Here is a 22,152-nt window from a genome sequence, read left to right as displayed (position 1 = left end):
TAATGTCCATCCCACTTATCCAGGCCAAATGGGACTTCTGCAATGTGCTGGTAGGTTACAGCTTTATTTTTATTTTTACTTCTATGCTTTTATAAGCAGAATTACTCTCCCTCCTGCCAAGGCATGTTTGATCTCTGGAAGCAAAAATGATATACAACCCTCCAAACCACCTCCACAACCTCCAGGTTGGGAGGTGAGAAAAGTGTATGCTTTTAAAACAAAAATTTAGCTGCAACAAATTGATCAGATGATGCTGGCAAGAAGCTTAGAGTCGGTTGTCAGGATAGGAGCATCAGAAGAGCCCTGAAGCTGGACCAGATCAAAGGCCCATCTAGCCCAGCATCCTGTTCTCACAGAGGATAGCCAACTGCTCCAATGGGAAGCCTGCAAGCTGGATGTGAGCACAACAAAGCTCTCCCCTTTGCAACTCCAGCAACCAGTATTCAGCAGCATGCTTCCTCAGACAATGAAGGTAGAACATCACCATCATGGATAGTAAACAATGATAGCTTCATCCTCCATGAATTTGTCTAATTGAATTTAAAGCTGGTGGCCCTTCCTAGGTCGTGTGGGAACAAATCCTGTAAGTTTAACCATCCATTGTGTGAATAAGTGCTTTCTTGTGTCTGTCCCTAATATTTCAGTGTTCAGCTTTATTTGATGACCATGAGGTCTAATATTATCTGAGAGGGAGAAAAACTACTTTCTCTGCAACAAGACTAGAAAGCCCCAAATGTTGTAACTGTTCCTCATAGGGGTGGTGCTCCAACCCTTTGATCATCTGATTGCCCTTTTCTGGACCAAAAGGCTTAAGATCCTAAGCTGGAGAGCTGCTTAGTTCATACAAAAAGTTTGCAGTAATCTTTTACAATATGATACAATTGAATATTTTTAGTTTGAACAGCTGACTTTTGTGCTACAGCTTCTGGCTCTACCAACTCAGTTTCAGTAGCAGTTTGCTATGCAGCATTGGAGGCAGGTCAGTTTTCAGAGAAAACAAATCTGGCACCCCCAGTTGGATCTCCTGAAACTCATTCCACAGTTGTTTAGATCTCGACAATGTAACCAACTAAGATTTCCATGCCCTGCATATGAGGATCTAATGGGAAATCGTAGGAAACAATTAAAAACATAAGTTTTTATGGTCTGCGTTACACATTCTGCGTCTGTGTTAGAATTGCTTAAAAAAAACATGTTTTTAACCTATTTTTCTTTTTTAAGATGTCTTCAAAGCTTTTTAAAAATGTTTTAAAGATGTTTTGTTTGAATGTATTTTAAAGTCTGTTTTAATGACATTTTAAAGTGTTTTTAGTGCTTTTGTTTGCCGCCCCTGGGCTCCTGCTGGGAGGGAGGGTGGGATATAAACCAAATAAATAAATAAATAAAATAAATAGAGCCTGCTGGATCAGGCCAGTGGTCCATCTAGTCTAGCCTCCTGTTCTCACAGTGGCCAACCTCAATAGGAAGCCCCAAAGCAAGACCTAAGCCAGCCTTTCCAAACTAGTGGGCCACCAGATGTTGTTGGACCACAACTCCCATCAGCCTCAGCCAGCATTGCCAATGGTCAGGAAAGATGGGGATTGTGGTCCAACATCATCTGGTGGCCCACTGGTTGGGAAAGGCTGACCTGAGCAGCATAGCACTCTCCCCCGTTATGATTCCCAGCAACTGGTATTGAGAGGCATGCTGCCTGCAACAGTGAAAGCACAACGTAGCAATCATGGCTGGTAGCCATTGATAACCTTCTCCTCCATATATTTGTCTAATCTTCTTTTAAAGCCATCCGAGTTGGTGGCCATCACTGCCTCTTGTGGGAGAGAATTCCATAGTTTAACTGCAGTGTGTGAAGAAGTCCTTTCTTTTGTCTGTCCTGAATTGGACCAAACTACAAACACATCAGTATTTAATTCATGGAATTGGAAGTGACCACAGAGATAATCTGCCCTCTGTTATCTTTATTCTTAGTGTGGTATTTGTGTTTAATATTTTAAACATGCTTCATGTTTATATTGAGTTGTTGGAGTCCTTATGGAATGAAATTAACTTTGAAAAAATATGAAGGTAAAATTACTTATAAAATAGTGTCTTGGTTACAAGCAAGAACCATGTGTGGTATCCAACTATAAACTACATTGTCTCTGTTAATTTCAGAGAAGCAAAAAAAAAATATTCATAGGATAATGGCTGCTGGCCAAATAAGCAAATGACTATCAAAGCATCTGAACACAGAAGGCTGCTGCCTAGATGAATCAAATCTGAAGAAAAGGAAAGTTTGGTTTTAATGTCAAATTCTACTGTAAATGAGGAACTATAAACACATTTATAGCTTACCGGCAGCTTGAGTTCTCAGCAACTTCAGTTGAGAAATTAGCATTTTAATGTGAACATGTTCTTAGTACAGCCCTTGAGGGGAGCAAATTCTTTATCCATAATAAAACTCAGCTGTCATATTTAGTTTATTGTTGGTCAACTGCCTAATATTCCATTTTCTACATTTTTCTTTGAACAGACAAAATACTATTCAAGGATTAACTGAACTGGAGTGTGCTTTTAAAAAAAAAGCTTGTTTCCCCTGGCATCGTATTAATTTGTGATTTCATGATTCACCAAGTGGAACAATACAATATGTAACAAATAATATGTAATATGAAAAATATGTAATATAATATGTGTTCTCTTCCAAAGCCACATAGTTAGCATTATAGTCTTTTAATTGCTTATCAGTCTGCTGATATTCATAATGCTTTTGCTGTAAACCCAAATTTGACATCCTCTTGAGTTAGGATCAATAACACAGCATTTTCCACAGCTAAGTGCCAACACATACACATGCTCATTGGCTGTGCAGGAGAGAATTGTTGCAAAAATAAGCCCTTAGGGCAGCCTGGGAAGTTCTCCTAGGGACTTTGCAGTGGCATTAGAGATGCCATCCAATTTTGCACAGCAGGTTTTGGCTGTATGTCTTGTTAAGAACTGCTGCCAGTTCCCACCAGGACTCAATTCCCAAACCCAGCGCAATTGATCCTGAGTAAACCAACAGCCCTGCAAGATAGGTAGACTGCCACTATCCCTTAAACCTGGTCACCCACCCTGGGCCCAGGGGAAACCCAAAGTGCCAGAAATAGACCTGCCAAGGATTCCAAAAGACAAGAGCCAAAGATGCACCCCTTGGCTTGGAGCCTTAAGGCAAAATACCCATTTATATGGTAGTCTGTGGCTAACTGGCCAAGGTGCTGGATTCAGAGCCAAATTCTCCCTGAAATGAACACAAACTGGTAACCAAGAGGTAGCTTTATTAGAATAAAATATAAGTGCAAAAATATAGCAGCAAAATGATTCTTAAATCAAACACCCAAATGGCAGATAAAATTTAAAAAGTACAGAGAGTTCAAGTTACAAGAAAAATAACAAATCTGTCTAGCCTATTCTATACTCACACATTATAGGAAGACAGGCAGAATAACTTCATGGTTCCACATCTCCCCCAGAGATGCATAGCTTGGATAGCAGATGGGAGATGGAACCCCAACATCAGGTAGCACCACAAAACAAAGACCCAGAATCTTAGTTCTATTTTATGGGGAAAAGCCCAGCAACAGCCAGGAATTAATTAGTCGATCAGGGGGCTTTCTGATGATGAAATCTTCCAGAGCTTTCGTGAACGGTCACATGCTTCTCCAACCTTCCCAGGAATCTTCCCAGGCCTGTGGCCTTGAGGTACCAGTCTCAGCTGATAAGCAGGTGTTCTTGCTTACTGCTTAATTAACTGAGTTCAGCTGTGAGAACTGACAGTCTCATCGCCTCCCAGAGGCCCTAATTCAGGCAAGATGTTCTCCCCACTGTTCCTTGCCACAGAACCATTCTAGCTGACACCATTTCAAACCAAGCATTCTTGACATATCTAATATTTATTTAGCACCAGCTGTTGGAGAGGCTACTTAGCTCTGTTCTTCAAGACAAGTCTCGGTTCTTAAAGAGTGATCAGTTGCTTATCATGGCCTTTAAAAAAAAAAGAAAATTCAGGTGTAAAGCCACAAATGTTTTGAAACCTTAATCTCTATAAACTATTGCTAATCATGAGACTGAAAAGCAGCATTCTCGAATGGTTAGAGTGTTGGGCAAGGACCTAGGAGATCAGAGTTTGAATCCCCACTCAGCCATGGAGCTTTCTGGGTGACCTTGGGGCCGTCACTGTATCTCAGCCTAACCCCTACCTCACAGGGTTGTTATGAGGATATATGCTGACCATACGGTCGAATAAATGAATGATTGATTGGTTATGAGGATAAAATGGAGAGAGAGGGAAGAACTATGTACACCAGCTTGAGCACCTTGGAGGAAAGGTGGGAAATAAATTGATCAATAAAAATAAATATATTTTAAATAGAATAAGCTACAGCTCTTGTTCTATAGACATTTTCCCTCTTATTCCTGTAATAGTTTTGCTTTTGCTTTTGCTTTTGATATAGCTGAAGGAGCCATCCTTATTTCTGCTGCTATCCCATGTTTTAGCACTTGTTCAGTTGTTAACTGAGCAATGCTTTTCCTTCAGGCAAGACAAAGTATATACTAGAATGGGCAAGGGGGGGTGACTTCTAAACTCCTAAAGCAGGGGCTCTTAACCCCTAGGGGTCCATGGATGATCTTCAGGGAATCTGTGAACTGGGTGCAAAAAAGTCAATTTCCAATGCAATAAAATAAATTGCATTTATTTATGTTTGTTGTTATGTGCCTTCAAGTTGATCAGCAACCTCCAACAGCATCTGTAGTGAACCACCCTGTTCAGATCTTGTAAGTTCAGGCCTGTGGCTTCCTTTATGGAATCAATCCATCTCTTGTTTGGTCTTCCTCTTTTTATACTCCCTTCTGTTTTTCCCAGCTTTATTGTCTTGTAGTCCGTGACCCAAAAAAGGTTAAGAAACAGTACTGGTTGACTGTTCTGATACGAACCTGCGTGTTAGCTGAAATAATCATGGGAGGCCCTTGTTCAGGGACCAGTCCAACCTTCATCAGGTGGTTTGTGGCCACCCTTTTGCCTCTTGTGTCTGCTAGCCCTGTCTTTGTCGTCAAGGGGTAGCAGATAGTAGAAAAAGAGTTGATCCGAAGGAAGAGGTATACGTGAACTGAGAATATACTCTGAGGTCTTCTGTAGGAGATGCAAAATTATGTGTGTTCTTCAGTTCGTGATAGTCTACATTTCTGCATCCAAGTCTCTGAAAACCAGAGAGATAAAGAGAGATGGCTTAACACATTTCAGGAAGGAAGAAGACTTTTCAGTTTTTTCCAGAGTAGCACTAAGTAACATAACCCATCAGCACAAAGTTTTCCACTTACACAGTGGGATTTGCTCCCCTTGCATGCCCCCTAAATTTGTTCTAGGGGTTCCTCCAGCCCTCCAGAGCAGATCTGGGGAAGGTGCAGGTCACACACAGGGTCCCATTGCACAAGTGGAAATCCTGTTAGCTGGCTACCCCCATAACACAAAATTCTGATGGAGCATTTCACTGCTAAGAAAGCAGGAGAAAGCAAGGCTCAAAATGCAGTATGGGAATTTTTGATTCTAGGAGGAATCGTTTCCAAAGGGGAGAGAGAAGTTTCTGAAAGCAAAATAGTGAAGATCAATTACAGCGTTGAATAATCCAAAAAGAAAAAGAAAAAACAAAACCTGCAGACTCCCAGTGCAAATCCTTTATCAAGGGAAACAATTAATGCTGCTTAACTTGTCCCGTGCAGCTTTTGTTTTTTACTCCAGCTCACCTTAGCAGGCAAACCGTTTTTTATTAAGAAGCATTAAACATTTCCCTTAATGAAGAATTCTCTAAAACTTTATGGGAACCATATCTATTTGTGCAGAAATATGTTTTTGGTGGAGGGTATGGTGTTGAAAGCAACTACAGGAAGATGGGTTGGGTTTTTTTGTGACAATTGCTAATTTGGCACTTAATTTTCTTATGAGTGTACACCCTTCCAGCAGCCACAGTTGGAGTTCATCACGGGAATTTTTTCCACAAGCTCACCCCAAGATGCGAAGCCCCGTTAAACTAGTGGCACCCCAAACTTCCCTGCAAAACAGCTGTCTACTTTATTATTTATTTATTTAAAAATGCTCCTATACTGTAATTTCATTTTTGAAAAGTATCAAAGTGGTTTAGAACAATTTTATTGCTGCCCTGGGCTCCTTGTGGGAGGAAGGGTAGGATATAAATTTAATAAATAAATATACAATAAATACCACATATAAAAATTAATTCACAGATCATCAGCTGACTGTTACAGAGGAGGTTTTCTTAATTGTCTGCATGCATCTGGCAGCAAAGAAAAGTTTTCAGCAGACATTTAAATGTTAAAATAGAAGGTTCCTCCTGAATCTCTGTTGGAAGAGCTTTCCACAGGACTGGGCTGATGACACCAAAGGATTGGTTCCATGTTTATATCAAATGAGCTTCACCAACCCAGGGAATCTAAAGTCTAAATACTTTAAATTGGAGAATCTGTCTCCTAGTACAGACCGTAGAGCAGATGTGGGGAACCTTTGGCCCCCAGGTGTTGCCGACCGTCAACTCCTATCAGCCTTAGCGAGCATGGCCAATGGCCAGGGTTGATGGGAGTTGTCGTTCGGTAACATCTGGAGGACCAAAGGTCCCCACACCTGCCATAGAGCACGACAAGTGCCCATGGTATCCTGCAGACACTTTCCATATTAGATCATTGTGTTAAGCCTTATGAGAGATTTTAATGGTTCAATACAGGTATTTTGAATTGACTGGTTGGGCCACGCACAAGTGTTGCAGTTGTAGATTTAGAAGAGGTAGGAGTTTGCCATCATGGCCACACTATCATCTCTGTTCAAAATTCCAGACAAAGCAATCCCCATAGTCTAAGCAAGAGGCACACAAGCTTTAACATTTCAGCTTTCAACTTGAAGCAGCGTTCTACCAAGGGAAGGCCCTTATGCACATTACAAGCTCGAACAAGTAAGCAAGCATAGCAAAGCTAATTCCTAAGGGTAATTGTTGGTTCTGAATAGCTGCTATGTTGCCATTCTGCGTGGCTGAGATTTCCTCTAGATAATCCGCTCTTTCTGTGTTTTTCAGATTTAAACACAGTGATTATATTTCATTAAGTTGGATTTACACTGTATAGTCTAAGCACATAAATAAACTCTTTTCCAGAGTAGTGTGGAGTCCTCAGCTGATTTTCAAGCAGTTTATCATGGTAGTTTTGGATAGCAGTTGATCCCAGTCCACCTACTGATTTATCAGTTAATCTTTTAATTGCATGCACCCATGCAAGAGAGCAAACATTCTGTGATAGCAGCCTTAATAAAAATACTGTGCAAAATCCATTTGTCTTCATTTGAGTTTTTAAAAACTCTGTTTCAATTTTTCCTCAATGTTAGACTTGGCATTATAAATGGGAAGCTTCTTTGAGATATTAAAATTAAATGTTCCTACAGTAATGAAATGTACTGTACTTTAAGCAGTTTTATGTAAGCATGAAATCAGATGTTTTTCTCTGAAGAAATGATGGGAGAAATTCTGAAAGCTGCCCCAAGTGCACAGATATTGACCTTATGGACTTCATCAGTGATAAAAACATTTTACTTCTACCTTGAAATGTTTATCCACATGAAGCAGTCAAGGATCTAATTTCTTATGAAATATTTCCCCTCCAAAATATGTACAAGTACATTGTATGTGTGTGTGAATATTTCTTTCTTTCATAAATTTTCACCAATGTCTTTTGCTTTTATTGTTTGTTTTTTAGTTTGTATTTTATTGTTTTATTTATAGGCCAGCCTGAAAATATTTTTTTTACTGAAAGATGGCATACAAGTTCTTTTCTGAAAAAAATAAATATGAAGCTTGCATGAGTGGAATCATTTGAAAATAATTTTCAACCAAAGTCAATGCTGTGGACAGCAAACTGAACCTTTCATCAAGCGCATCGTTTAGCCATTTAAAAAAATTATTACCTTTCCTTTCTCAACAAGCCCAAAGCAGCAAACATCACAAGTTAAAATAGCCAACCTGATGCTTTCCAGATGTTTTGGACTACAACTCCCATCAGCCTCAGCCATGGTTAAAACAATAACTTAACCATTTTTAAAAGGTAAGGCCTAGGCCAGAGTCTTCTCCAATTATCAGGGATCCTACTGTGCCAAAAAAAGTTCCCCACTCATGCTGGACAAGTTTTAAGTCTCCATATTGTTTGTCCAGGCTTTTCTACCAGACCCTGGAAAGGATGCCTCATCCTTTCTTTCACCCAGAAAGCACTGCAGGCTGTAACGTTGAACCAAACCAGGGTGGGGGGAAGTGGTTCGTGAAATATTTTGCCTTCTTTTCTTTTTTTAAAGGAGACAGTGCACTATACCATTCACATTCTTTTCCCTCTGTTTACAATGGGCTTGCAGTTTTGGATGCAAAAAGCCATTTTTCATAAAGGGTAGCTATATCTTAAAGCAGGAGTCTCACCACCACCCCTTGAAAGAACAACTTTTTGTTCTCAAAAATCAACCCCACATGTATTTGACTTTGTATTAATGGTGATCCATTGTCTTACAAAGACAGTTACTGACAATGTAGCTGCCATGGAACTTCAGTCTATGTCTATAAGGTCCTGACTTTAAATTGTGCCTTACATGGGTTGTTAATACAGTTTTATGGACAGGTGTAAAGTTTTTTAAAAAAAAATGTTTGTTTCAAGGTGAAGCTTTTATTGCTGTATTGAATCTCTGAGCAGGTCAGAACAGGCATAATAGGAAATTTTTTGGCATGAAGTTCTTCAGAGTTCACCAGCCCCTTACTCTCCTTAGCCATTCTCAGCAGCTCGATTAATTTAGGGTGTCATTGTTCAGCCACATGTTATAATTAGCACTTTAACTGCAGTCCTTTCCATCTTTCCTTGTTAGTCTAACTGGCTGTGATGTGATTTATGTGTAAGTGTAGGCAGCACTGAAGACTGCAGGTGGTTTATCTGCTGTAGAGAGTACACTGGGGTTGCCCACTGTGTTACAAAACCATGTGATGATTCTGTTGGAACCCATGTTATGACCGCCATTGTCTAAATCAGTATGGAGGACCTTTGGCCCTCCAGATGTCATTGAACTGCAACTCCCATCCTACCCAGTGAGCATGGCCAATGGCCAAAGAAAATGACAGTTGTGGCTCAGCAATAACTGGAGGGCCAAAGGTTCCCCACACCTAGTCTATATTGAAATAGACAGTGGTGACAATCTGTATTCCCACTTTGCAGAGTGGAGCAACCATGAAGTGGAACACAAATGTTATATATCATCTTATCTGTCCTCAGGTGTTCAGATTATATATACCATAAATAAGAGCATCATGGACAACATCTTACAAGGAGGTCACTTTCACATGCTTTTGAATTAGCTCACATTTTCACAAGCAGATGCTGAATTTTTGTGGTACATTATAATCTTCAGTCTGATTGATGTTTACTGAATTCTTTGGAAGCTTCTAGGGTCACCATATCACTATAATACCCTAAATAGCTCATATAATGACATATATCTTTCGTACCATCATGGATGTTGAGATAACTGAGAGCACCATCTTGATTGTGACATCCATCACAGTTTGAATAGTTTGGTACATATATACCTGCTTAAACATCAGGGCTCATAGAGAGGAGTTCTGTGTCATCTTCAGTAGTGTAAAACTTCATTTCTCTAGAGTAGGCATCCCCAACGTAGTGTCTTCCAGATGTTTTGGATTACAGCTCCTCTCAGCCCTAGCCAGCATGGCCAGTGGTCAGGGATGATGAGAGTGAGAGTCAAAACATCTGGAGGGCAGCAGGTTGGGGAAGCCTGCTCTGGAAGCCCATCCAAACATGTGTTTGTGTACTTTCTGGAAAAACTATAAAATGTTCTACTTTGGGTTGGGGTGATGTCCATGATTAAGCAGGTGTGGAGTAATTTTTAATTGGGTGGTTTGTTTTAATTGGCTGTGGGTTTTTTCCCCTTAATTGTGTGTGCTTTGTTTTATTTTTTACTGTTACCTGTCCCATGTCTTGGAAAGGTTTTGGGGAGATTGGACAAAATAAATAATACAGGACTGTTACAGTAGACCCCACTCATTCAGCAGGTTACATTCCAGACCCCCATCTAAAAGCGGAACTCCATCAATAAAATGGTGCCCGATGCCTGAAAAATGCTGTAAAAGTGGAACAAGCGCCGTATGAGTGGAGCCTTACTCTAATTGAAAGCCGCCATATTAGCAGAACTCCGAAAAGCAGGCCACCGAAAAGCGGGGCCCTACTGTACAATATTTGAAAGAACAGTAAGAAGTCTCCCATTTCAGAGGTGGGGGACAGGCACACTGTGAGCACATCCACACCATACATTAAAAGCACTCTTAAAGTGGTGTAAGAGTCATAGCTTCCCTCAAGGAATCCTGGGAACAACGATCAGCATCCTTAACAAACTACAGTTCCCAGGATTCCTTGAGGGAAGCTTAAAGTGGTTTAAGAGTGCTTTAGACATATGGTGTGGATGTGACTTGTCTTTGCTTCCATGGGTTCTGGATAAGGGAAAACCTTGCCCCATGCAAGCCCTATAAAAATGAATGAACGTTACCCAATGTCAGTGGGAAGGTGGATTGTGCCCCATTGCATCACTCTTGCTAGACACACATTGGGTAAAAGCTAGTGTTAATTTTTGGTAATGTTCTAAAGGTGTATAAAAAGTTCGATGTTCCCAAAAAATATTGCAGAACGGGTTAACAAAAAAACACTGCAACTCATCATTTTAAGCAGAGCCTTAAAATTTGTATAATTTTGGAAAATATATTCCACCCTGGAAAATGGCTTATTTAAAGACTGTCTTTGCACATTACTTTTATGAAGCAACTTTATATATATATATATAATTGTAACATTTTATATCTGTAGGCTTCTTCACCTAATCTTTTTCTTCCACTACAAAATCGGGGAGAATTCCATGGCTTCCATTCATTCTTTCTAAAATTAGATTGTTTGTGTATTAACTTCTTAAATATTACTTCAGCCGCTCTAGTCTGGCAGCATAGAAGTGGGCTGTATACTAAATACAGGCTAGACATCTGTGGATAGTACACTTGCTTCAGTTCTGTCTAGAGTATTAAATGTATTTTAGTTGCAGTAATTTAGTGAAGAGAGCTTTATTGTCACCTCAAGCATTTAATTCCTGTTCTGCAGCTTTTAATTTGGGAAGCAATTTCACATATTTTCCTTAGAGTGGATATCACTGTATTGATTACGGATTTGAGACTCTTAACAACTATAGGTTGTATCCAGTGTTAGTGGTACTCAGGGTAAGCCCATTGAAATTGAAAGACATGGCTAACTTAGGTCCATAATTTTAATGGGTCTACTCTGAGTAGGACCTCGTTTGATACAACCTATGTTTAAAAAACATCTGTACCTTTTATTTTTGGAGGGGGGGATAGCCTACACATACTACTCATTTCCTGAAGAGTAGTCATTGTAATGGGCTCATTTTTAGTGTCAATACAGATCCTTCAAGAAACATTGACTTGGTTCAGATATTTTGAATGGTTTGGAAAATTGGGAGCATCCTTTTCTCTGATGGGTGGGTCCCCTCCTCTTTCTTGTTTTCTCTAACCATAAGTTTGCATCGAATGTTAGTCCTACTCAGAATAGACCCACTGAAACTAATGGACAGAGAGAACCTCGCTTCAGTTGTTCATGCTCTGGTAACCTCTAAATTAGATTACTGCAATGCGCTCTACGTGGGGCTGCCTTTGAAGACGGTTCGGAAACTGCAGCTCGTACAAAATGCAGCGGCCAGATTGATAACAGGGACCCGGCGGTCCGAACATATAACACCGATTCTGGCCCGCTTGCATTGGCTGCCTATATGTTTCCGGGCCCGGTTCAAAGTGCTGGTGTTAACCTATGAAGCCTTATACGGTTCGGGACCACAATACCTGATGGAACGCCTCTCCCGATATGAACCTACCCATACACTACGCTCAACATCGAAGACCCTCCTCCGGGTGCCTACTCATAGGGAAGCTCGGGGGGTATCAACAAGAAAAAGGGCCTTTTCAGTGGCCCCCGAATTATGGAACAATCTTCCTGATGAGGTACGCCTGGCGCCAACATTATTATCTTTTCGGCGCCAGGTCAAAACTCTCCTCTTCTCCCAGGCATTTTAGTATGTGTTAAAAATTGTTTTAACTTTTTTAAGAATTTAAAAATTTTAAAGTTGTTTTAAATTGTCTAAATATGTGGTTTATTGTATTGATGTATGATTGTTGTGAACCGTCCAGAGAGCTTCGGCTATGGGGCGGTATATAAATTTAATAAAATAAATAAATAAATAAATAAATAAAATAAATGGACATAACTAACTTGGGCCCATTAATTTTATTCCTATTACTATTATTTAAAATACAACTTGTAGCAATAACAACATTTAATAATGTTCTAAGAATAAATCCTTTTCCTAACGAATTACAGTCTTACCAACTAAGACAATCTCATTTAAAATAAATAATAAAGTACTACAAAAAATATACTGACAATTTAAGCCCCTGATAGATACCAGTACCATTTAGGAGGGCCATTTTGAGCAAAATCATACTTTCTCATAAAATTATAAAAGTTCAGAAGTTCCTTAAGTTCCTTTCACCAGTTTTGTTTAAATTGTTTTAATTTTCTCTCATATTTAACCTATAGAATTCAGGTAATTTTACTGAAAGTGGCCATTTCCCACAGTTTAATTCGTTGTTCTCTAATATATGGGATTTCTGTTTTTGTGCCTGATACTTTGCGTATAGAATCCTAGATGCTAATACCAAATGAAATGACAGCTTCTTTTGTCTCTTAGGTATATCCTAACCAAGCGCTTGTGTTTTTATTTTAATTCCCTTACGTAGCCTTGGATAAAGAACATGGAACAAAGCATCCATGGAGCCTCACCTGAGATGTAACATTGAATGGCAGGGCAGTTAAAATCTGGTCCTGAATCTGCTTTTTAAAAATGAGTTTAGCACTACAAACTCTTCATCTAGGTCCTGAAGGCATTTCTCCAGCTCCATAGAGCACTGATAGTTTGGAGGTTATTGAGTTCTGGAGTATCACAAATCCAACTGATACAGCAACAGAAATTGGACATCCTTCATGTCCTACTGATATTGCATTGATTTGTAGGGTTTAAAAATGCTTAAATCTTATTGGAATGAGGTAATTATATCATAACTGCAACTAATCATAGCGAAATAGTCTCCTAGTCTTCTCAGCTGCTAGTTTTCTCAGCTCCTTATTACCTTGGGGTGTGTGTGTGCAGGGGAGGAATTCACTGGCATCCTTAATATCGGGATATCATTTAAAACCCTTAATTTATGTTGACTTTTTAATGTGTGGGATTGCAATTAAAATAGATTAATGAAAGGTAAATTCCAGCCTCTCTGTTAAAAAAAAATCCTCATAAAGAACCTAATTAGCATGTTTGTTTGTTTAGCTTCTAATGGCTTAATTGCATTCTATCTTGCTATTTACAAATAGGCATCATTAGAGGAGAACGAGCATGAAAAGCAAAGTGTAGCATTCACACCAGCAGCTAAGGAACAAGTGTGGGGGGGTCAACCATTGAGGGAACAGTAGAGGAAAATAAGCAGCAGAAAAATCTTTTATTTTCCCATTGCCTTTTTATTGTTCCAAATGCATACAATCTGATTTTCAGCCATTATGCTGATTAGTGAGCATAATATGGGGAATGGGAAGAAGCTTTAGCTTTGGCTGCTTTTTGCAAGGTGCAAGTTGTTGACCTCTTCCTGGTATCTTCGCAGAGCTTGATTAGAATCTCTCTTAACACTTTGCACATTAGTCTCCTAAGGTGAATGAAAATAGATCCATGTACGTTTTGATGGTCATTAGCAGCAAGAACTCTAAACTAACTGGAAATAATAGGGTTTTTTAAAAAAAGATATTGCAGGATACACATTTAAATTGCCAGGATTTTCTTGGATTCAGAGAAGCAATCTGGAACTTGTTTTTCTGTATAGTAATGGGAGTTTCCTGCCATCCATAGCCTTGTATCTAACATTGAATCTTAAAATACAGCCTGCATTGTGTTTATGGTATTTCATTAAGCTCAAAAGTGTAGCATAATTTTAACTGGAGTAGCAATCTGACAGTAGAGGAGCTTGCTTTAGACCAGTGGCTTTTGATTTTTCTTCCTTGAGGGAGTCTCCGCCAACTTGACTTGTCTGCCTTAGAACCCTGAGGATTCTGGGCCTGTCCTGGGACACACGCTGTTCCTCTTGGCCCACTTGAACTGAGTGTGTTGTCTCCAGCACATCCAATGTTGCATTGCAGCTGTGCTTTCCTTGTGTCTGCCTGGCATGACCATGAGCAGGAGCCCACTAGGTACAGTAGATACCTGAAGGGTGCAGGTACAAATGGGCTGGAGTTGCAGGACCTTGGATGGCTCCTAGCGGACAACATGCTCCAACTGAGGTCTAGAGCTCAGTGGAGGCTTTTCAATCCCTCTTGAGCCAGGTGTGAACCAGTGTGGTGTAGTGGTTAGAGACTGTTGGGCTAGGACCTGGGAGACCAGGGTTTGAATCCCCACACAGCCATGAAGCTCACTGGGTGACCTTGGGCCAGTCACTGCCTCTCAGCCTCAGGGGAAGGCAGTGCTAAACCCCCTCTGAATACTGCTTACCATGAAAACCCTATTCATAGGTTCACTGTAAGTCAGGATCACCTTGAAGGCAGTCCATTTCATTTTGAGCCAGGCTACCCTTTCCAGATTGCGCCTCATTCCCAAAGAGTGGAGAGTCTTAAAGGAGCAGTCCTCTGGGCCAGAGACCCACTCCATCACCTGTCAATCAGCTCTTACCACCACCACCCAGTTCTGTGCAAGGTAGATGTACACATATTTGGTTCTGGTTCTTAAAAAATTAATGCTAAGGCCAGAAAATAAATTTTAAATTGCTAGACACCATTTCATTTCACTCTTTGGTTGCCAAGTGTTTTGCAATTGTTACCTAATGAACTCAGATAGAATGGCTAATTTATTGGGGAGAGTCTTTTTGTTTTTTAATCCAAGGTATCTTGGGGGATTTTCACCATTTTTTGTAAGTGAAGATTTGAGGATAATGCAAATTTCATCACATTTTGTCCTTTAAAACAGCCAGAGGCTTTGCATCCTGACAGTCAGAATCAGCATGGTAGTATCTAAAACCAATCTAGGAATGTAGCAGTATTAGACAAGGGGTTGCATCCATGTAACCTGCAGCTGTTCCTTTTTCAGCTCAAAGAACTATGGAGCATTTCTCCCCATTCATATTAATTGAATTTTGGAGTGACCTTGTGCACATATTGATATGAATTATAATTTTCTACATCAAGGTTGAGTTGGCACATATCCTACAGGCAAAATATTTAAAAAGCCAGGTACTGTGTCTATCAGGGTATCAACAGCAGAAGTTGAAATTTAATAGAGGGAAGTTTGGCTCAGAAAGAAAAAAATAATGTTGTCTTTGTAATGCAGTTTAAGAAGCAGACTGCCTGCCTGTTGACAGGAGTCTTCAGTGTCTCTTCAAACTGAGGCACACACTTTATGGCTTTTTTATGGAGGTTAGCTTATGTTTCAGGCAGTGGAGGGCTGTGAGTGAGAGAGCCCAGATGCTGCCCTCCATTTTAGATGTTGGAGGGTAGAGTACCTAAGAAAACAGATAGTGAAGAAAACATATTGCTAAATTACAGCTGGATATGTGTGTCTTCCTTTGAATGAATCGTGCAAAACTTAGCTGATTTAATTGTACGAATTTTAGTGCATTAAATTATTAAATTTGCACACTGGCAGAAACCTTAGTTTACAAGTGAAATGCGTGCTTCCCTGGGTTGTACCCAAATAAGTTCCTGGGTGGAAACACACTTGCAGTTTTGCTGGCTTCAGTGCACCTCCACCTTCATTTTCTGAATGCAAAGACAGACATTGCCAGGCAAACTCCACCCCGTTTTTACTCCATAACCTCAGAAGTTGCTGAAGTCAGCTTCACACAGCTTTCAAAACTTGGTTGGCCACCAACCGTCTTGTCACTCTAGGTGTGTCCAATGAAAACACTTTGCCATAGGCTCAGGCAGGCACAGGGATTGGCCCAACGCTGTGCTGTGTACAGTCCTAATCAGCAGTGGCGAAGGGAGGTGTGTCCAGCAGAGTAGTTTTGAAATGCAGCCAGAAAAAAACGATCTGGCTGCTTTTGAAGCAACGGATGTGTCTGTAGCCCTACTCAAAGAAGACCCATTGAAATTGGTCTACCTAAGTTTGTTGCATACATTAATTTCTGTGGGTCTACTTCTTGCTTTTAGGTTATGACGATATGTGTCATAGCCTGCATCATCTTGGAGACATTCCATCCCTTGTGAGAGCAAAGTCAGAATACATCTTTTAAGATGGGTGCTTGCCATCTGCAGCTGTTACCTTATATTTTAAAACCTGCTGTTTAGTTGGGGAGCCCTTTTTAGATGGACAAAAGCTTTTAATCAATTTTGATGCATTGGTGGATTAAATAATGTCATGAGTTCCGTGGGATTTCCATGGAATGATGATGATGATGAGGAGGAGATGGGATGGGATTTGGGGGAGGGACCTAATGTCTCGCAGTCGAAGGGTGCTGAAGCCAAAGGCCACAGCTCCATTGACAATGACAGTCCTGCCCCCATTGCTCCAGTTCAACTGATGCTGCCCAATCAAGAGACTGCCCTTTCACCTCCCTCTCACCCCACTTCCGCGTCCATTCTGCCACTGCCTACACCTCCTCCTGAGGATTGCAGGCATATCTCCACTGCGCTCGTCTTGGACATGGAGGCAACTGCGCCGGCAGACTCAAAGGCTTCCCACAGTCCCGTTAAGGAGGAGGGCACGCTCCCATTCAGTGACACCTGACTCACGCAAGTAAATGAACCCGCCCACACTTACTTAAGGATTGTAATGGGGCATGTCTAATTGCTGCGACAACGTCTTAGCTCTGTGTAGTCATGCCTAGTTATGCTGAGTAGAGTTGCACCATCCTGTATAACCTGTCAGCTGATCTATGAAGCATTCTGAACTGACAGTTTCTGTTAAAACTATTAAATAAAAGCACCCCTATGAGTCCAAGTCTGACTTCAGCAGCCTAGGGCAGGACACCTTATAACAACACCCTCTTCACTCTTGAATGAACCTGCAGGGCAGGTGTTAGGTTATGTGTCTCTCCTTATCTCCCACCATATCTAGCCTCCCTCTCCTTTGCCTGTCCTCTTCCACTTTCGTTAACTAGGAGCTGATATTTGAGGCTGCGATGGTGTGTTCAATGAACTAAAGTCCATGGAGAGGGGCAGCTGTGGTGTCTATAGCAGTATTTCCTGCCAGGGCCATATACCTGGAAGCAAGCTATAATGACCAACAGAGTCTTGGGGCTGCCAGTACTTCAGCAGATTGGTTGGACCTGACTAACTCAGATCCATTAATTTAAGTGAGCCCACTGTCAAGTAGAACTCTGTTAGGAAGCTGCCTTTTACTGAGTTAGACCATTGCTCCATCTAACTCAGTAGTGTCTACACTGACTGGCAGCAGCTGTCCAGGGTTTCAGACAGAGAATCCCTCCCAGCCCTACCTGGAGATGCCAGTGGGGATTGAATCTGGGACCTTCTGCATGCAAGGCAAATGCTCTGACCACTGAACTATAGCCATTCCCCATTGTTGGATAACAACCCTACGTTCTTCATTGGGAACAATATTTGTGAGCCTTTACAACTGTTATAAGCCGCTGATGGATCCTGTTGGTACATAGCTTTGACTGCAGAGCTAACCTAAGTCATTTTTGAGAATGGCTGGAGGCAGGGAAATGTTCTGGAGAGTGGGATGACTCCTCCCCCACTCTTGCAAGATTTGGAAGCCCTGCCTACTGAGTCCAGAGGGAGGAATAATCCTAGTCATAGAATGCATCCCAGCATAATCAGCCACAGCTAATTACAGCTGCTCAACATGCTAACCCTTTCAAGATTTCTGCATGTCATAGCTTAAGGTTTCTTCCCTTCAACCAGCTGCCTTTTGGAAGTTGCATTTCTAGTCCAACAGGATTGCTCCTAATTTCCCAAACTGCCCTCATTGGCTGAAAATGCCCTGCTTCTGCTTTTCCAGTCAGCAGAACAACTGCCGGAATTCCAGTGTCAATACAACGTTGGCATGAAACTTGACATTTTTTAATATTGCTGCACCTGCTGTGAAGAGTTTAGAAAACAGGTATTTATAAACTGAGCTAGCACACCAATCATGCTTAATCATCCAGCAGAAGTGAATGCACATTGTATAAGTTTATTTCCTTCCTTAGATCCAGGAGTACATGAATCAAGCAGTGATACCATTTTATCAAAAACACCCTCAAAAAGAGGGTCTGTGGAAGGTTTAGAGTTGAGTAACATGGTTCCCTTTTCTACGCACAGATGTAGCTGTCTCTTTATTCCAAAAGGATAAGCTTCAAGCCATTTATTTGTTGTAGAGAAACATGCACTTTCACTGCGTTTATCGCCTGATTTTTGTGTATCTGTTTTGGTCTTTGCCAGTACTTCTTTGCATGTAAAGGCTGCCTAGGGCTTTAAAAATACATAGTTCCCCACTTACAAAGGAAGATGGACCTCTGTTGGCAAAGTGCTCACAAGTTAACTGGTTGTGTGAATGGCTTTACCTTAACCCTCCTGCACTTTGGGGATTAGAACTGTTTCAGCTGACCCATGCCACTTCATATTGCATGTATTCTAGTAAATAACAACCTTTTACAGTTCTTCAGTGGTTTGGTCCCCCTCTCAACCATTTTGTTTGTGGTGGCTTTTAAATAAGGATTGTATTTAATGCCACTTTAATGGGAGAAATGAAACACTGTATGTCAGAGGTATTGAGAGGTCTCTAAATAACCTCCAAATTGGTGGGGAAAACTTCCACTTAACAACATAAAAGCTGCTTTATGATACAGCAACTAAGATGCATTTCATCTATCCTTGGTCAAGGTTTTGAGTTGAACAGGCGGTCAGTACATGAGTCAGGTGTCAAATGTCTTAGATCCCCTAGAATTAACATTCAGGGTCACTGCACACCCCAGATACTCTCTGTGCATAATTGTACTCATATATTATAAGCCATGATGCTTAATACAATTGCATATAATCTATGCTAAATGGGTATTTGGCAAACTATGACTACATGGGAGACTAAAATGTTTTTTTGCAAGGGTAGAAGGGTTAAAAAAGAGGAGGATCTCTCTGTCCAGTCTGACTGAATTGACTATATCAATGGGCATACTTTTAAAGCAAGTTTTTTAAAATATTTGTTCCCAGTGGGTAGATCTCAGAGTTACCAACTGACTGCCTGGAAAGAGGGGAAAGATACAGGCAGAGATCTTTGCTCCCTTCCAAAACCTGTTGCCTTTAGTCCACTATTTTGAAGTTCTTTAATACAGTTAGGACATATAGCCATGGGTAGAGCTAAGTCATTAGGAACCCCTTTCTTTTAATGAATTACATTTTATTTATTTTTTTCTGTTACCTTCTCTGAGACTCCAGGGCAGGTGAGGTACTAGTTAAGATAAAGACCTTGAATTTGTGTGTGAATTAAAATGTTTGGGAAAGAATGAGAACTCTCTTTATCTCTTGCTGCCTTCTCATCCCAAAAGCACCAGCCTTCTCTGGCTTTATGTGTATACCTCACAGCCTTCTTTCAGCATCCTCAGGGGATGTTCTGAAGGCCAGGAGTTGGAGAGAGATCCTTCCAAGCAAAGCCCCCAAGAAAGAAGGAGACTAAGGAATCCATATCAGCATTTTCTGAACCCTCCACTCGATCTTTCTTCTTACCTATCCCCCATCCCACCCCCGAGGAGCGCATAGGCCCTGAGCCTTCTGAACATTTTGCTGTTTCCCTTTGGCTCTTTTTTGTTTTTATTTACTGATTTTGTGGCATGCAGCCATTTGACTTTTAACAGCCTTCTGGTGCCGTGTGCGTGTGTGCTTGTGCGTGCGTGTGTGTGTGTGTGTGTGTGTGTGTGTTTCCTTTCAAGAGGTTCCTGTAGTGCAATGGTTCCCACACTTCCTCCCCCCCAAGGAGGACTTGAAAATCACTGATGGTCTTGACAGACCACTTAATAATTTTTCTGCCTGTTACCATTTTTAAATGTACTGTGCTAGATGCTGCATGATTTTTAATAGCATTTTTATTGCTTCATTTCTTAAAATACAAGAAATAAAAAGCAGTAAATCCATAGAATTCATAGCATCCATAGAGTTCAAATTGCAATACAATAAAACTCATAAGGAATAAAAGAGGCAATAAAATAGTATTAAGACTCCATATGAATATTTAATGCAGATGTGCCACAGAGCACCTGAATGAAGCAAGCAGGCCACTGGTGGGCCACAGTTTGGAAACCCCGCTGTTGTCATTTTGGTTACCTTGAAGATCATTGTTAACTTTGGAGCCTGGGATTGAGATTGCTTCAGTTGTGAAACAAATATGACATTGGTACAGACATTTAATAAATCCCTCCTGAGTATTATGTGCTCTGCCCAAATCCATAGTTGAAGAGTGTGGGGAAGGGGTAAGAGAATAATTGTGGCATAAGTGTTCCTGCCCCAGCTTACACATTGCCAGCTTCTTCTGGTGGGAACAGAAAAACCTGCAAAGTGGTGGGTGTCCATAAAACTAGATCACCATGAATCTTAGACAAAAAGAAGATAACGCAACAGGGCAATGCCATTTTGTCATGCATCATTTGTCATTCCAGCCCTAACCACTATCACGAACAGATTCTCTGTTGCTAACAGAAAATCCCTGTTTACTTTTTTGGTCTTGTAAATTCTGGTGTGTGCTTCTTTCTCTTTATTTTATTTTTGTCACATTTCCTTCTATTTATCTCCTCTTGATAGGTTACACTAGGAAAAGTGTTAAAAGTCATAGTGGTGATGCGGAGCCTCTTCATTGACCGAACAATTGTCAAGGGGTATCACGAAAACATCTACATGGAAGATGGAAAGGTAAGCTTATCTTCCACATTTCCTTTTGTTAATGAACTTTAATAAGTAACTTGGTATTCGGACAGTGGCGGAAGAGTAAGTCTAAATAATTGACAGGTCTCCTTGCTCATGAAATTGCACTGATGTTGTGCAGAGTGTAGAGATTTACATTTTAAGTAACTTTTCTCCTGATTTCTCCCCCTCTCAAGGATCTGCTCATTCACTAAGTCCTCATGCCCTTACTTGAATTTCTAATTCATAGCCTTAGACCCCTTTTGCCTTGCTATTAGGATCTCCTTGGTCAGGGATGCTTTTTCAAAGTTCTTGTGTACATCAGGTGCCCGCAATTTGGATTTTTCTCCTCCCCCCCCCCCCCCGGCACTGGGAAATCCTACACCAGTTTTACACTCAAGGAGCCCTTTAAGAAAATCAGGGGCTTGTCCAAAGTAGGTTGAGGCTGATGATAGCCACAACATTCCAAATGGCAGCTATTAAGGAAATGTAACCTGCTTCCATGAGCGATCTGCTTTATGAAGCATTCACCCAGTTTGAACCCTTAATTTCTCTTGACTGCACGCACTCCATATGGCTTTCTGTGGAGCTTTAGAGGATATTAATGGGACCTGACAGCCTTCAACTTGGGTTTGTTTCTCTCTTCAAAGTGGAATGGACTCTTGTTGAGACACCCACCCAGGCTCACCTTTTGCCAGTAACAAGTATTAAGCACTTCTGTCTCTCTCATTCTTGCCTGCTCTCTGGATCTCTCTTTCTCTCCCTCCCCTTATTACGAAACCCATTAAAATATAAGGTTCATTATAACCAGACAAGCACTTGGCACCCATAGGCCTTGTTATAATGAGGACAGAATTTTTTTTTCAAAAAGAGAGGCTCTCTTGTAAAATACATCATTGTGTTATGTAGTGACCCCTGAGTTCTTCAGGTACACTGCTCTCCATAGGATTTAAAAAAAGGGGGGGAGAGATCCTTTGCTCTGCTGGAGAGAACATATAATTCCATTTTTCAAGTAAAAGATTCTCTCATGAGAGAGAGAATAAATAGGTGTCCAAATATTGCCTTGGCCTGGCTTTAATCGGTTTACCTAGTAACACACGTGGGCTGAGATAGGGATGCTGT

General features: G+C 40.8%; 1 protein-coding gene across 1 annotated transcript in view; it reads left to right on the top strand.

The window, feature by feature from the left end:
* LOC133373731 (mediator of RNA polymerase II transcription subunit 27) overlaps positions 1 to 20,956 on the top strand; it is a 119,848-nt gene extending 98,892 nt beyond the window's left edge. Inside the window, exon 6 of the mRNA XM_061603842.1 lies at positions 20,932 to 20,956. Coding sequence (XP_061459826.1) covers positions 20,932 to 20,941 — 10 coding nt within the window. The 3' untranslated portion in view covers positions 20,942 to 20,956. The remainder of the gene's footprint in view (positions 1 to 20,931) is intronic.
* The last annotated feature ends 1,196 nt before the right edge of the window (positions 20,957 to 22,152 follow it).

The sequence above is a fragment of the Rhineura floridana genome, chromosome 20 (assembly GCF_030035675.1).
Source record: "Rhineura floridana isolate rRhiFlo1 chromosome 20, rRhiFlo1.hap2, whole genome shotgun sequence".
NCBI classification, from domain to species: domain Eukaryota; kingdom Metazoa; phylum Chordata; class Lepidosauria; order Squamata; family Rhineuridae; genus Rhineura; species Rhineura floridana.
The sequence above is the reverse complement of the archived record's forward strand: the minus strand, read 5'-3'. Positions and strand labels throughout refer to the sequence as shown.